Here is a 13601-nt window from a genome sequence, read left to right as displayed (position 1 = left end):
CAACAGCAGAGGGCATTAGGGTGCTGTAGCCTAGCCGTTACGTTGGCTGACCCAAAGAGACTCTGTCACCAACAGCTGAGGGCGTTAGGGTGCTGTAGCCTAGCCGTTACGTTGGCTGACCCAAAGATACTCTGTCACCAACAGCAGAGGGCGTTAGGGTGCTGTAGCCTAGCCGTTACGTTGGCTGACCCAAAGAGACTCTGTCACCAACAGCAGAAGGCGTTGGGGGGCTGTAGCCTAGCCGTTACGTTGGCTGACCCAAAGAGACTCTGTAATCAACAGCAGAGGGCGTTAGGGTGCTGTAGCCTAGCCGTTACGTTGGCTGACCCAAAGAGACTCTGTAATCAACAGCAGAGGGCGTTAGGGTGCTGTAGCCTAGCCGTTACGTTGGCTGACCCAAAGAGACTCTGTAATCAACAGCAGAGGGCGTTAGGGTGCTGTAGCCTAGCCTAGTTGGCTGACCCAAAGAGACTCTGTAACCCACAGCAGAGGGCGTTAGGGTGCTGTAGCCTAGCCGTCTATAGAGACTCTGTAACCCACAGCAGAGGGCGTTAGGGTGCTGTAGACTAGCCGTCTATAGAGACTCTGTAACCCACAGCAGAGGGCGTTAGGGTGCTGTAGCCTAGCCGTCTATAGAGACTCTGTAACCCACAGCAGAGGGCGTTAGGGTGCTGTAGACTAGCCATCTATAGAGACTCTGTAACCCACAGCAGAGGGCGTTGGGGTGCTGTAGCCTAGCCGTTACGTTGGCTGACCCAAATAGACTCTGTAACCCACAGCAGAGGGCGTTAGGGTGCTGTAGCCTAGCCGTTACGTTGGCTGACCCAAAGAGACTCTGTAACCCACAGCAGAGGGCGTTGGGGTGCTGTAGCCTAGCTGTCACGTTGGCTGACCCAAAGAGACTCTGTAACCAACAGCAGAGGGTGTTGGGGTGCTGTAGCCTAGCCGTTACGTTGGCTGACCCAAATAGACTCTGTAACCCACAGCAGAGGGCGTTAGGGTGCTGTAGCCTAGCCGTTACGTTGGCTGACCCAAAGAGACTCTGTAACCAACAGCAGAGGGCGTTAGGGTGCTGTAGCCTAGCCGTCTATAGAGACTCTGTCACCCACAGCAGAGGGCGTTAGGGTGCTGTAGCCTAGCCGTCTATAGAGACTCTGTCACCAACAGCAGAGGGCGTTAGGGTGCTGTAGCCTAGCCGTCTATAGAGACTCTGTAACCCACAGCAGAGGGCGTTAGGGTGCTGTAGCCTAGCCGTCTATAGAGACTCTGTAACCCACAGCAGAGGGCGTTAGGGTGCTGTAGACTAGCCATCTATAGAGACTCTGTAACCCACAGCAGAGGGCATTAGGGTGCTGTAGCCTAGCCGTTACGTTGGCTGACCCAAAGAGACTCTGTAACCCACAGCAGAGGGAGTTAGGGTGCTGTAGCCTAGCCGTTACGTTGGCTGACCCAAAGAGACTCTGTCACCAACAGCAGAGGGTGTTGGGGTGCTGTAGCCTAGCCGTCTATAGAGACTCTGTAACCCACAGCAGAGGGCGTTAGGGTGCTGTAGCCTAGCCGTCTATAGAGACTCTGTAACCCACAGCAGAGGGCGTTAGGGTGCTGTAGCCTAGCCGTTACGTTGGGTGTGTCCAGTATGGCATCCTATTCCCTATATAGTGGACTACTTTTGACCGGGATGCCATTCAGGATGCTCCCTAGCAACGCCTGTAGCTCATTAGAACTGTCACTTACCGTGCCAGTGGCTTTTACCAGAGATAGATAGAAGCCCTAAACCTACAAGATTTGGAACCTTTTCTGTTTTAGGCTTTCCATGCTACATACTATCATTACCACGACAACACGGCTGCCGCAAGGCATATCATGTTAAAACGCAAACAATCTGTCATTTTAGATAGAAGCCAAATAAACCTTCCAAACAGTTTAAAATAGAAATGTTTCTGCCTGTTTCTGCATGCTACAAAGCCTTCTACAGACACCTCAATATTATGTCGATCCAAACAGTTTAATATAGAAATGTTTCTGCCTGTTTCTGCATGCTACAAAGCCTTCTACAGACACCTCAATATTATGTCGATCCAAACAGTTTAATATAGAAATGTTTCTGCCTGTTTCTGCATGCTACAAAGCCTTCTACAGACACCTCAATATTATGTCGATCCAAACAGTTTCATCTATAATCTGTATTTTATTTCATTGAGTTTTGTGTGAGAATTGTGTTTAAGAGACATGCAACCAAGCCCTCCTCTGTATCAGGACATAGGATGATAATATAATAAATAGCCTTATACAGGAGTACACGACTGGTCACTGTAAAGCCACTAATACCAATCCCCCCTATCAGTTTCCCTAAATGGGTAATTCCAAGGTTAGAGCACCATAGGGATTAAGAGGCAGCAGATTAGTCCAATCAAGGACAAGGGGGTGTCTCACTGTTCAGGTGTTGGGAGATAAAACACGCAAAGAGCAAAGAAGAAGTCTCTGAAATATATAACGTTAGTATGAGGTGCAGATCCTACCATTAATTCATATACTGTACATTCTGCCATATAATCATACTGATATTGCACTCCCTGTTAAAAACTCTCAAAATGTGTTACAAACAACCCCAAAAACAAAACTACTGATATCATAGAACCACACCAACAGAAATACAGTACTCGTCTGTGACACCAATAATAAATTCAATTTCACCACCGTAACATTCACCATAGAAATATGCCACACGAACGTTATATCCCAAATAGCAGAGATTAGCTTAATAATAAAGTGCTTGATCACAACAACTCTGGTGGACCGAACACAAAGCTGAGAGTCTTCGAGAAAACACTTGTGTCCCAACACATCTAATAGAGTCATATAAGCATCATCAATAGGAGCAACTCTTAGTGTTCCGCATCCCAAATGGCACCCCATTCCCCACATAGCGCACTACTTTAGAACCCTTTGGATCCTGGTCCAAATGAGCGCACTAAATAGGAAATAGAATGCCATTTGAGACTCGTAAACACAGAGTTTGTAGAGAACATGAGTGGGCAGGCGAGGTTAGTGAGCACGGTGGATGGATGGAATTTACATAAATACTGAATGCCTCCAGAATGGAGCCCTATTCCTTATAATGCAGTGCTTCAACCAGAACCAGAACCATACGGCTCTGGCCAGCAGTAGTGCACTTTATAGGCAATAGAGTTCTATTTGGGACGTGATCACTGTTCTCCTGTACCTGGTGTGTCATATAGGCTTCCCCCCCCCTTTTTAAAACAACAAAACAGAAAAGCTAAAAAATATTTAACAGAAGTCTGTATCCCTGTATCCCAAATGGAACTCTATTCCTATGTAGTGCACTTCTTTTGACCAGAGCCGGTGCCATTTGGGGCGCAGACAATAACTGTTCACTGAGCGAGCTTGACGTTCATCATCATCAATGGGGATATATTCCAGTCTGCATGGGTTAAGACGGGGGAGGCAATGTCTTTGTTACCCTTCTCTGAATCTCCTGCAGTCAATCCTGGAATTACATTTCTTGTGAGCACTGATCTCAAATCAGTTTTTCCCTTTTCCTCTCAATGACCAAAGTGTATAAAAAAAAGTTAGTGTGAGCTGATCCTAGATCTGTGGCTAGGGGTAGATTCCTTGTTGCAGTGCTTTGTACAGTCAATGGTGAGGTGAGGTAGAGGCATTGATGGGGTTGTGAGTGACATTGGAAACATTCCGGAGCATTCCGGCACCATAATATGCCGTGTTGCCGTGGAGACCGGTTCCAAGGTTCTCCTCTCACCACAGCTGTCTCCCTGTGTAGTTCACCGGAGCGGTAGGCATCTGTTACAGACAGACAAGTGGTTAGGGTGTGTGTGTGTGTGTGTGTGTGTGTGTGTGTGTGTGTGTGTTAAATCAAATCAAATGTTATTTGTCACATGAATACAACAGGTGTAGACTTTACCATGAAATGTTTACTTGTGATCCCTTTCCCAACAATGCAGTTAAAAAGTAAGAACATTTACAAATAGATCAAAATAAAATATTAAGACAATAAAATAACATTAACGATGCTATATACAGGCTATATACAATGAGCACCGGTACCGAGTCAGTGTACGGGTAAGAGGTAGTTGAGTTAATATGTATTAATATAATATTATAAACTGGGTGGTTTAAGCCCTGAATGCTGATTGGCTGACAGCCAGGGTATATCAGACCGTACACCACGTGTATGACAAAACATGTATTTTTACTGCTCTAATTACATTGGTAACCAGTTTATAATAGCAATAAGGCACCTCGGGGGTTTGTGGTATATGGCCAATGTTTGCGCCGTTTCTAAGAACAGCCCTTAGCCGTGGTATATTGGCCATATACCACACCCCCTCGGGCCTTATTGCTTAAATATAATATGAACATGGGTGTTTGTGTGTGTGAGATAGGACACACTAACCGTTCCTCCGTTCATCACCAGGGCCATCTCAGTGGGCTGGTACATGTGGCCTCTGAAGGGGATCCCAGGACGCATCCCCCCATGTCCGTTATGGTACGACCCACCTCTCAGTGCTGAGACTCGACCCAGGGAGAGAGCAAACACAAATCAAGGGGATGTTACTAGTTAATCGTTAGTTCGTTTTTTTCTGTAGACAATCATTCTATTTAGGACTTACATCTTTTGCATGTACACAAACATTTGCAAACCCACACATAGCCTTTCACACAACCAACACACACACACACACACACAGTGTACCTGCGCTGTGTTCCTCGATAGAGTAGGTCTGGTTATCTGCGCAGGGCCTGTGTGTGAGGGTGTGTGTGGGTAATGGCACCTCCTGTTGGAAGCAGGGCTGCAGGGGCTGGCTGGTGTGAAAGTAGTCCTGCTGGTTGGGGACCGGCGGGTCCCTCAGACACAGGTGGGCTTCTGGGATAGCGTGAAATAACAGGAGGATCCAACCTTGCGCCACCAAGGCAACCGCCAACACCGGCTCATCCCAGTCCTTTCGCCGCCCTTCCCCACCATCCAACCACGCCCCCCTCAACGCTGCGTCACCATAGAGATAGAGCACAAGCCAGGAGACCCATAGCAACAGGGACGCCAGGCAGGACAGGAAGAGCCATACGGCGTTGCACTTCCAACGCCGCTCGCACCCTCCGTCACTCCCCTCCTCTGCCTCGTCCCCTCCCCCTTCCCCTCCACACAGCACCACAGCCAGGGAGAGGCACAGCGCCGTCAGGAGCAGCCCCAGGGCGTAGCTGCAAACCAGGGCAAAGTCTACCGGTGGGTAGTCGCAGGCCCCGTGGCCCTCCCTCACCACTGTCAGCAGCAGCCACTCTCCAGAGATGATCCCCTGGACCAGGGCCAGGGCCATGCCAAGCCCAGCCAGGGAGCTCCCTTTGGGGCTAGACTTTCCAGACACCAGCCTCTTCAACCGCACCGCCTGGGCCAGGAGGCAGGAGAAGCACAGGGCGAACAAGGGGCCCCAGAGGACCCGGCGGACCACACACAGGGCCTCGTTACGCCCCACCAGGAAGACCAGGGACAGGGAGAAGAGAACCAAGAGGGAGGCCAGCAGGAGGAGAAGAGGACCCAGGCCGGAGCGCCGATCTGGGTCAAGGATGGAGTGGCGCTTGACTAGGAGAACCACGGAGAGGACCAGGGAGGTGATGGCTCCACCACAGGCCACGGCCTCCAACACCACCCCCCACACAGACTCCAGGTCACACAACGTCCGGTAGAAGGGGTCCACGTTCACACCGCAACCCAGAGGAGAGGGAGGGGCCAGGCCGGGGTCGATGATGTCATCCTGGGAGTGGCCGCAGCCAATCAGAGAGAGGAGAAAGAGAAGGACGGGACTGAGGGCCATCTGAGATAGAGAGAAATTAAGAAGAAGAAGAAGAAGAGGGAGGGAGAGAGAAGCAAAACGTTGTTACTGAATCATGTCAACAACACAGCACCAAAATGGCCTGTCTCTTGCTATCACTTGTTTAGTCAGTGTATCCTTCAGTGTTGGACCACAAGAGACTGTGGAATGAGTTTCTGCTAGAGGGAACTAACTGTTCCTGGTACATCTTTCATTTCACAAATATATCATTATTATGTAATGTCCTTTCTCAATCTCTAACTGCTTGGATGCTCATACACACACACACACACACACACACACACACACACATACACACACACACACACACACACATACATACAAACACTAAAATGCACACACACATACACAGCATGGCCCTCAGCAGCCCACTCAGCCTGTGCCAGCCAGGGCCACGGTTCCCATAGTAACGCACAGCCAAGTGGGTTGGCCTACATAGCGCTGGGTTTTCACAACACAGGCTGAGTGACAAGTACACGCACACACACACAGTTCAACATTGGAAGAAAGCACTTTTTTTGAAAGTGTCATGGCCCGGGGCGGGGCTACGATAGGGGCTATCAAAAAGTTATAATTAAGCTATCAGTCTTTACATCTGACACCAAAAACAACAATAATCCATAAAACTACTGTGCATATTAATCCTTCAAATATTCATTTGTTCAATTATTGTGAACTGAACTCACCTTGAGAGATTAGTCGAATGTTCCGTTAGGTTACTTAATAACTGTCATGACTTCGGAAAAATAAAGAGGTCACATCTCTAGTCCCACATAGTCGATATCCCAAACTCACAATTCATCTTGGGTCCATGTTAGTTCAACGACGTTTGTTCAGCAGACTCATTTAAGATCTTCTTCATTAACAGGCGACTACAAGGTGACCGTTATCTGACGTGTTGGCGAGCTGTGCGCACAGCAGATCGCACGCTCACCATAAATAACGGACTGTATAAAAGGTGAGTCACTCGTTGACTATTCCGTTTGTATTCCATCCGGTCCCCGGTGGCGCGAGCTGTGACGGTTATTGGGTCCGTTAAATTTCACTCCTGTCTGTGGAATCTCTCTGGTGCGTTTCCTTTATTTTCCCATGGTATCACGTTATATCACATCATTGTTTTGGCAATGCTACAGCGCGCTATGAGCACTCCAAGAAAGTGTCAGGTGCACGCTTGACTTCACTCCCCCACATAGCCAAATATAACAAACCTGACTAAAAGTTGTTTTTTTTCTCTCTCTATCTCGCTCTCTCGCTCTCTCTCTCTCTCTCTCTCTCTATCTCGCTCTCTCGCTCTCTCTCTCTAAATCTGCGGGGGATGTAAACAGCAACTTGGTTGCAGCTGTCGGCTTGAGGCTCACAGGGACGCTGCAATGCTACTTCCAAGCACTGCTCTTCTCTGCTCACCCACTGTCAGAAGTGCATTTACACTGGTCTTCTCTGCTCACCCACTGTCAGAAGTGCATTTACACTGGTCTTCCTCCATGCAGAGGTCAACAGTTCAGTATCCACAGATTCCTCAACTTCTCTATCACTTTCACAATGCAATAATAAAGTATATAATCAGACCGGCCTTTAATGTTGGTTCCTTCCAACTGCAGCAGTTTTCAACTGTTTACATTGGACATGTGAGTCATTTAGCAGATGCTCTTATCCAGAGCGTTTTACAGGAGCAATTAGGGTTAAGTGACTTGCTCAAGGGTACATCGGCAGATTTGTCACCTAGTCATCTCAGGGATTCGAACCAACAACTTTTTGGTTACTGTTCCAATGATCTTAACTGCTAGGCCACCTGCCACCCCCAAATACAATTCATTCAATCAATCAACCGTTACAATCTCATATTAATAGTGGAATAATCCATCCCCATTTTCTTGTCCTCTTCCGCCCGACTGTCTCCTCCTGGCGGAAGGTTTCGAGGACAGGTTAAAACACAGGCTGGCCAAGCACAGCAAAAGTAGTGCACTATATAGGGAATAGGAGGATAGGGAGGGGAGGAGGGGAGGAGGGGAGGAGGAGAGGAGGAGGAGGGGAGGAGGAGGAGGGGAGGAGGAGAGGAGGAGGAGGAGGAGAGGAGGAGGGGAGGAGGAGGAGGGGAGGAGGAGGGGAGGAGGAGGAGGAGGAGGGGAGGAGGAGGAGGAGGAGGAGGAGGAGGAGGGGAGGAGGAGGGGAGGAGGAGGGGAGGAGGAGGAGGAGGGGAGGAGGAGGAGGAGGAGGGGAGGAGGAGGAGAGGAGGAGGAGGAGGGGAGGAGGAGAGGAGGGGAGGAGGAGGGGAGGAGGAGGAGGGGAGGAGGAGGAGGGGAGGAGGGGAGGAGGAGAGGAGGAGGAGGAGGAGGGGAGGAGGAGGAGGAGGGGAGGAGGAGGGGAGGAGGAGGGGAGGGGGAGGAGGAGAGGAGGAGGGGAGGAGGAGGAGGGGAGGAGGAGGAGGAGGGGAGGAGGAGGAGGAGGAGGAGGGGAGGAGAGGAGGGGAGGAGGAGGAGGAGGGGAGGAGGAGGAGGAGGGGAGGAGGAGAGGAGGAGGAGGAGAGGAGGAGGAGGGGAGGAGGAGGGGAGGAGGGGAGGAGGAGAGGAGGGGAGGAGGAGAGGAGGAGGAGGGGAGGAGGAGGAGGGGGGGAGGAGGAGAGGAGGAGGAGAGGAGGAGGAGGGGAGGAGGAGAGGAAGAGCGGAGGAGGAGGAGGGGAGGAGGAGGAGGAGGAGAGGAGGAGGAGGGGAGGAGGAGGGGAGGAGGGGAGGAGGAGGAGGGGAGGAGGAGGGGGAGGAGGAGGAGGAGGAGAGGAAGAGGAGGAGGAGGGGAGGAGGAGGGGAGGAGGGGGAGGAGGAGGAGGAGGAGAGGAGGAGGAGGGGAGGAGGGGAGGAGAGGAGGAGGGGGAGGAGGAGGAGGAGGAGAGGAAGAGGAGGAGGAGGGGAGGAGGGGAGGAGGAGAGGAGGAGGAGGGGAGGAGGAGGAGGAGGAGGGGAGGAGGAGAGGAGGAGGAGAGGAGGAGGAGGGGAGGAGGAGAGGAAGAGCGGAGGAGGAGGAGGGGAGGAGGAGGAGGAGGAGAGGAGGAGGAGGGGAGGAGGAGGGGAGGAGGGGAGGAGGAGGAGGGGGAGGAGGAGGAGGAGGAGGGGAGGAGGGGAGGAGGAGGAGGAGGGGAGGAGGAGGAGGGGAGGAGGAGAGGAGGAGGAGAGGAGGAGGAGGGGAGGAGGAGAGGAAGAGCGGAGGAGGAGGAGGGGAGGAGGAGGAGGAGGAGAGGAGGAGGAGGGGAGGAGGAGGGGAGGAGGAGGGGGAGGAGGAGGAGGAGGAGGGGAGGAGGAGGGGAGGAGGGGAGGAGGAGAGGAGGAGGAGGGGAGGAGGAGGAGGAGGAGGAGGGGAGGAGGAGGAGGAGGAGGGGAGGAGGAGGAGGGGAGGAGGAGGAGGGGAGGAGGGGAGGAGGAGAGGAGGGGAGGAGGAGAGGAGGAGGAGGAGGGGAGGAGGAGGAGGGGAGGAGGGGAGGAGGAGAGGAGGGGAGGAGGAGAGGAGGAGAGGAGGAGGAGAGGAGGAGGAGGAGGGGAGGAGGAGGAGGAGGGGAGGAGGAGGGGAGGAGGAGGAGAGGAGGAGGAGGAGGAGAGGAGGAGGGGAGGAGGAGGAGGGGAGGAGGAGGGGAGGAGGAAGAGGAGGAGGAGGAGGAGGAGGGGAGGAGAGGAGGGGAGGAGGAGGAGGAGGGGAGGAGGAGGAGGAGAGGAGGAGGAGGAGAGGAGGAGAGGAGGAGGAGGGGAGGAGGAGGGGAGGAGGACAGGAGGAGGAGGGGAGGAGGAGGAGGGGAGGAGGAGGGGAGGAGGGGAGGAGGGGAGGAGGAGAGGAGGAGGAGGGGAGGAGGAGGAGGGGAGGAGGAGAGGAGGAGGAGAGGAGGAGGAGGGGAGGAGGAGAGGAAGAGCGGAGGAGGAGGAGGGGAGGAGGAGGAGGAGGAGAGGAGGAGGAGGGGAGGAGGAGGGGAGGAGGAGGGGGAGGAGGAGGAGGAGGAGGGGAGGAGGAGGGGAGGAGGGGAGGAGGAGGAGGAGGAGAGGAAGAGGAGGAGGAGGGGAGGAGGGGAGGAGGGGAGGAGAGGAGGAGGGGGAGGAGGAGGAGGAGGAGGAGAGGAAGAGGAGGAGGAGGGGAGGAGGAGGGGAGGAGGGGAGGAGGGGAGGAGGGGAGGAGGAGAGGAGGAGGAGGGGAGGAGGAGGAGGGGAGGAGGAGGAGGAGGGGAGGAGGAGAGGAGGAGGAGGGGAGGAGGAGAGGAAGAGCGGAGGAGGAGGAGGGGAGGAGGAGGAGGAGGAGAGGAGGAGGAGGGGAGGAGGGGAGGAGGAGGAGGGGAGGAGGAGGGGGAGGAGGAGGAGGAGGAGAGGAAGAGGAGGAGGAGGGGAGGAGGGGAGGAGGGGGAGGAGGAGGAGGAGGAGAGGAAGAGGAGGAGGAGGGGAGGAGGGGAGGAGGGGAGGAGAGGAGGAGGGGGAGGAGGAGGAGGAGGAGAGGAAGAGGAGGAGGAGGGGAGGAGGAGGGGAGGAGGGGAGGAGGAGAGGAGGAGGAGGGGAGGAGGAGGAGGGGAGGAGGAGGAGGAGAGGAGGAGGAGAGGAGGAGGAGGGGAGGAGGAGAGGAATAGCGGAGGAGGAGGAGGGGAGGAGGAGGAGGAGAGGAGGAGGAGGGGAGGAAGAGGAGGAGGGGAGGAGGAGGGGAAGAGCGGAGGAGAGGAGGAGGAGGAGGAGAGGAAGAGGAGGAGGAGGGGAGGAGGAGGGGAAGAGCGGAGGAGAGGAGGAGAGGAAGAGGAGGGGAGGAGAAGAGTCCTGAACACAGGTGAGTGTCAGGTCCACGTAACCGCTGTCTCCTTAGTTTAGTGAGTGTCTCGGTCCAAAATGTCACCCTGTTCCCTGTGTAGTGCACTACTTTAAACCAGAGTCCTATGGGCCCTAGTGCACTACATAGAGAATAGGGTGACATTTGGGGACTGAGACAGGACGTCACGTAACAGAGAAAATCCATGACTCAGCCGCATGCTGCTTTCTCCTTATACTGACATGGGGGTAATCCCCAGTCTGTGTGTGTGTGTGTGTGTGTGTGTGTGTGTGTGTGTGTGTGTGTGTGTGTGTGTGTGTGTGTGTGTGTGTGTGTGTGTGTGTGTGTGTGTGTGTGTGTGTGTGTGTGTGTGTGTGTGTGTGTGTGTGTGTGTGTGTGTGTGTGTGTGTGTGTGTGAATAAGATTACATGGACATGGGGGACCTGGTCCTAGATCAGCACTCCTACCCTGAGACTGTTTATTAGTACAGCCCCTGTACTGTACTGAGAGAGTCGTTACCTGATTCTAGATCAGTACTCCTACCCGAGACTGTTTATTAGTACAGACCCTGTACTGCACTGAGAGAGTCGTTACCTGGTCCTAGATCAGCACTCCTACCTGAGACTGTTTATTAGTACAGACCCTGTACTGTACTGAGAGAGTCGTTACCTGGTCCTAGATCAGCACTCCTACCCTGAGACTGTTTATTACTGAGAGAGTCGTTAGGAGCAGTGGTGTTAGTGAATAGACAATAGAGTTCTGTAAAGATGCCGGTATTAGAGGCTAAACATAGAAGGTTCCTGTCATCATCTCCAGTAGCAACACACACACACACACACACACACACACACACACACACACACACACACACACACACACGTCAGCAGTGCAGATTAGTGTGTCTAATAATGTCTCAACTAGCCTAGTAACACCATGATGACCTGAATGAATGGGGCCAGTGACGGACCACAAATTGTCCCAGGTATTTCGGCCCATTTTGTTCCTCTGGGCCCCCACATCGGGCCATTTTGTTCCTCTGGGCCCCCACATCGGGCCATTTTCTTCCTCTGGGCCCCCTCATCGGGCCATTTTCTTCCTCTGGGCCCCCACATCGGGCCATTTTCTTCCTCTGGGCCCCCACATCGGGCCATTTTCTTCCTCTGGGCCCCCACATCGGGCCATTTTCTTCCTCTGGGCCCCCACACTGGCCCATTTTTCTTCCTCTGGGTCCCGAGACCAGGCCTTTATTTCCCTTGAAGCCCCCATTATAAGCCAAATAATGGTCATTCTGCAGAAGAAGAAAAAACTATCCAGACCGACCCACTAGGCTACAGATGGACCGGCCCACTAGGCTACAGATGGACCGGCCCACTAGGCTACAGATGGACCGGCCCATCTGGTATTTGCTAAAATTGCCCTGTGGCCAATCCGTCCCTGAGTAGGGCTGAGCAGGAGAGCTCTGGGTGAATGGACTGATATGGCTTTATACAGTGTTGGGTCTTTCTCAATCTCAAAGCACTTTGCGTTAGTGCAACTCAACTCCAATGTGTAGCAATGTGTAATGTGTAGTGAGCCGAAAATCAAATCAGTCAATTTCAATGACCATGTATGTCAGTTAACAATACTTAAACAGTTAAATCAATTGCAAATCGGGATGTAAGCACCATGCAACAGGTGTGAACGATGTCAACCTCTGAGCAAAGGAGGGAGAGGGAGAGAGAGAAAGAGGGGTAGAGAGAAAAAGGGGGGAGAGAGAGGGGAAGAGTGTGTGAGAGAGGGCGGGGGAGAGAGTGAGAGGGAAATGGGGAGAGAGAGAGAGGGAGATGGGGAGAGAGAGAGCGACAGTCTGAGACAGAGTGAGAGAGAGGTTAATGCCTATGAAGGAGTAGAGTGCTGGCTTGGTGAATACCTCATCATTACCCTGCGGTTGTGAAGTACAGGACATCCCATAATCCTCCCTTCCCCCTCCCTCCATCCCTTCTTCTCTCCCTCCATCCCTTCTTCTCTCCCTCCATCCCTTCTTCTCTCCCTCCATCCCTTCCCCCTCCCTCCATCCCTTCTTCTCTCCCTCCATCCCGTCTTCTCTCCCTCCCATCCCTTCCCCCTCCCTCCATCCCTTCTTCTCTCCCTCCATCCCTTCTTCTCTCCCTCCATCCCTTCCCCCTCCCTCCATCCCTTCTTCACTCCCTCCATCCCTTCTTCTCTCCCTCCATCCCTTCCCCCTCCCTCCATCCCTTCTTCTCTCCCTCCATCCCTTCCCCCTCCCTCCATACCTTCTTCTCTCCCTCCATCCCTTCTTCTCTCCCTCATCCCTTCTTCTCTCCCTCCATCCCTTCTTCTCTCCCTCCATCCCTTCCCCCTCCCTCCATCCCTTCTTCTCTCCCTCCATCCCTTCTTCTCTCCCTCCATCCCTTCTTCTCTCCCTCCATCCCTTACCCCTCCCTCCATACCTTCTTCTCTCCCTCCATCCCTTCTTCTCTCCCTCCATCCCTTCCCCCTCCCTCCATCCCTTCCCCCTCCCTCCATCCCTTCTTCTCTCCCTCCATCCCTTCCCCCTCCCTCCATCCCTTCTTCTCTCCCTCCATCCCTTCTTCTCTCCCTCCATCCCTTCTTCTCTCCCTCCATTCCTTCTTCTCTCTCTCCATCCCTTCCCCCTCCCTCCCTCCATCCCTTCTCCCTCCCTCCCTCCCTTCCCCCTCCCTCCATCCCTTCCCTCTCCCTCCATCCCTTCCCCCTCCCTCCATCCCTTCCCCCTCCCTCCATCCCTTCCCTCTCCCTCCATCCCTTCCCCCTCCCTCCATCCCTTCCCCCTCCCTCCATCCCTTCCCCCTCTCTCTCCATCCCTGCTTCTCTCCCTCCATTTCATTCATTCACTCTTTCTCCTGTCTCTTTTTTGTAAAGTTGGGAGGTTGACGTTTTGATCAAGCACACGCCAGTACACACACACACACGCACACACACACACACACACACACGCAGC

General features: G+C 53.5%; 2 protein-coding genes across 2 annotated transcripts in view; both read right to left on the bottom strand.

The window, feature by feature from the left end:
- Window positions 1-13601, bottom strand: part of LOC118940024 — a 1007326-nt gene that overhangs the window by 576828 nt on the left and 416897 nt on the right. The window lies entirely within an intron of this gene.
- Window positions 2185-7266, bottom strand: LOC110493408 (G-protein coupled receptor family C group 5 member B). Its single transcript, XM_021567665.2, has 4 exons — window positions 6551-7266; window positions 4733-5846; window positions 4433-4545; window positions 2185-3819 (listed from the first exon to the last, which is right to left on the bottom strand). The coding sequence occupies exons 2-4, from the start codon at window positions 5844-5846 to the stop codon at window positions 3775-3777; spliced, it is 1272 nt and encodes a 423-aa protein (XP_021423340.1). The 5' UTR covers window positions 6551-7266; the 3' UTR covers window positions 2185-3774.

This window comes from Oncorhynchus mykiss, chromosome 17 (assembly GCF_013265735.2).
Source record: "Oncorhynchus mykiss isolate Arlee chromosome 17, USDA_OmykA_1.1, whole genome shotgun sequence".
NCBI classification, from domain to species: domain Eukaryota; kingdom Metazoa; phylum Chordata; class Actinopteri; order Salmoniformes; family Salmonidae; genus Oncorhynchus; species Oncorhynchus mykiss.
Note: the sequence above shows the minus strand (reverse complement) of the source record. Positions and strands in the feature narration are given on the sequence as shown.

Bases quoted from the DNA above. Each gene is read 5' to 3' on its own strand.
- LOC110493408 (XM_021567665.2), bottom strand. From the start codon at position 5,846: ATGGCCCTCAGTCCCGTCCTTCTCTTTCTCCTCTCTCTGATTGGCTGC. The intron at 4,546-4,732 runs GTACACTGTGTG...GTCGAGTCTCAG, and splicing joins TATCGAGGAACACAGCGCAG to CACTGAGAGGTGGGTCGTAC. The intron at 3,820-4,432 runs GTTAGTGTGTCC...TGTCTGTAACAG, and splicing joins TGGTGATGAACGGAGGAACG to ATGCCTACCGCTCCGGTGAA.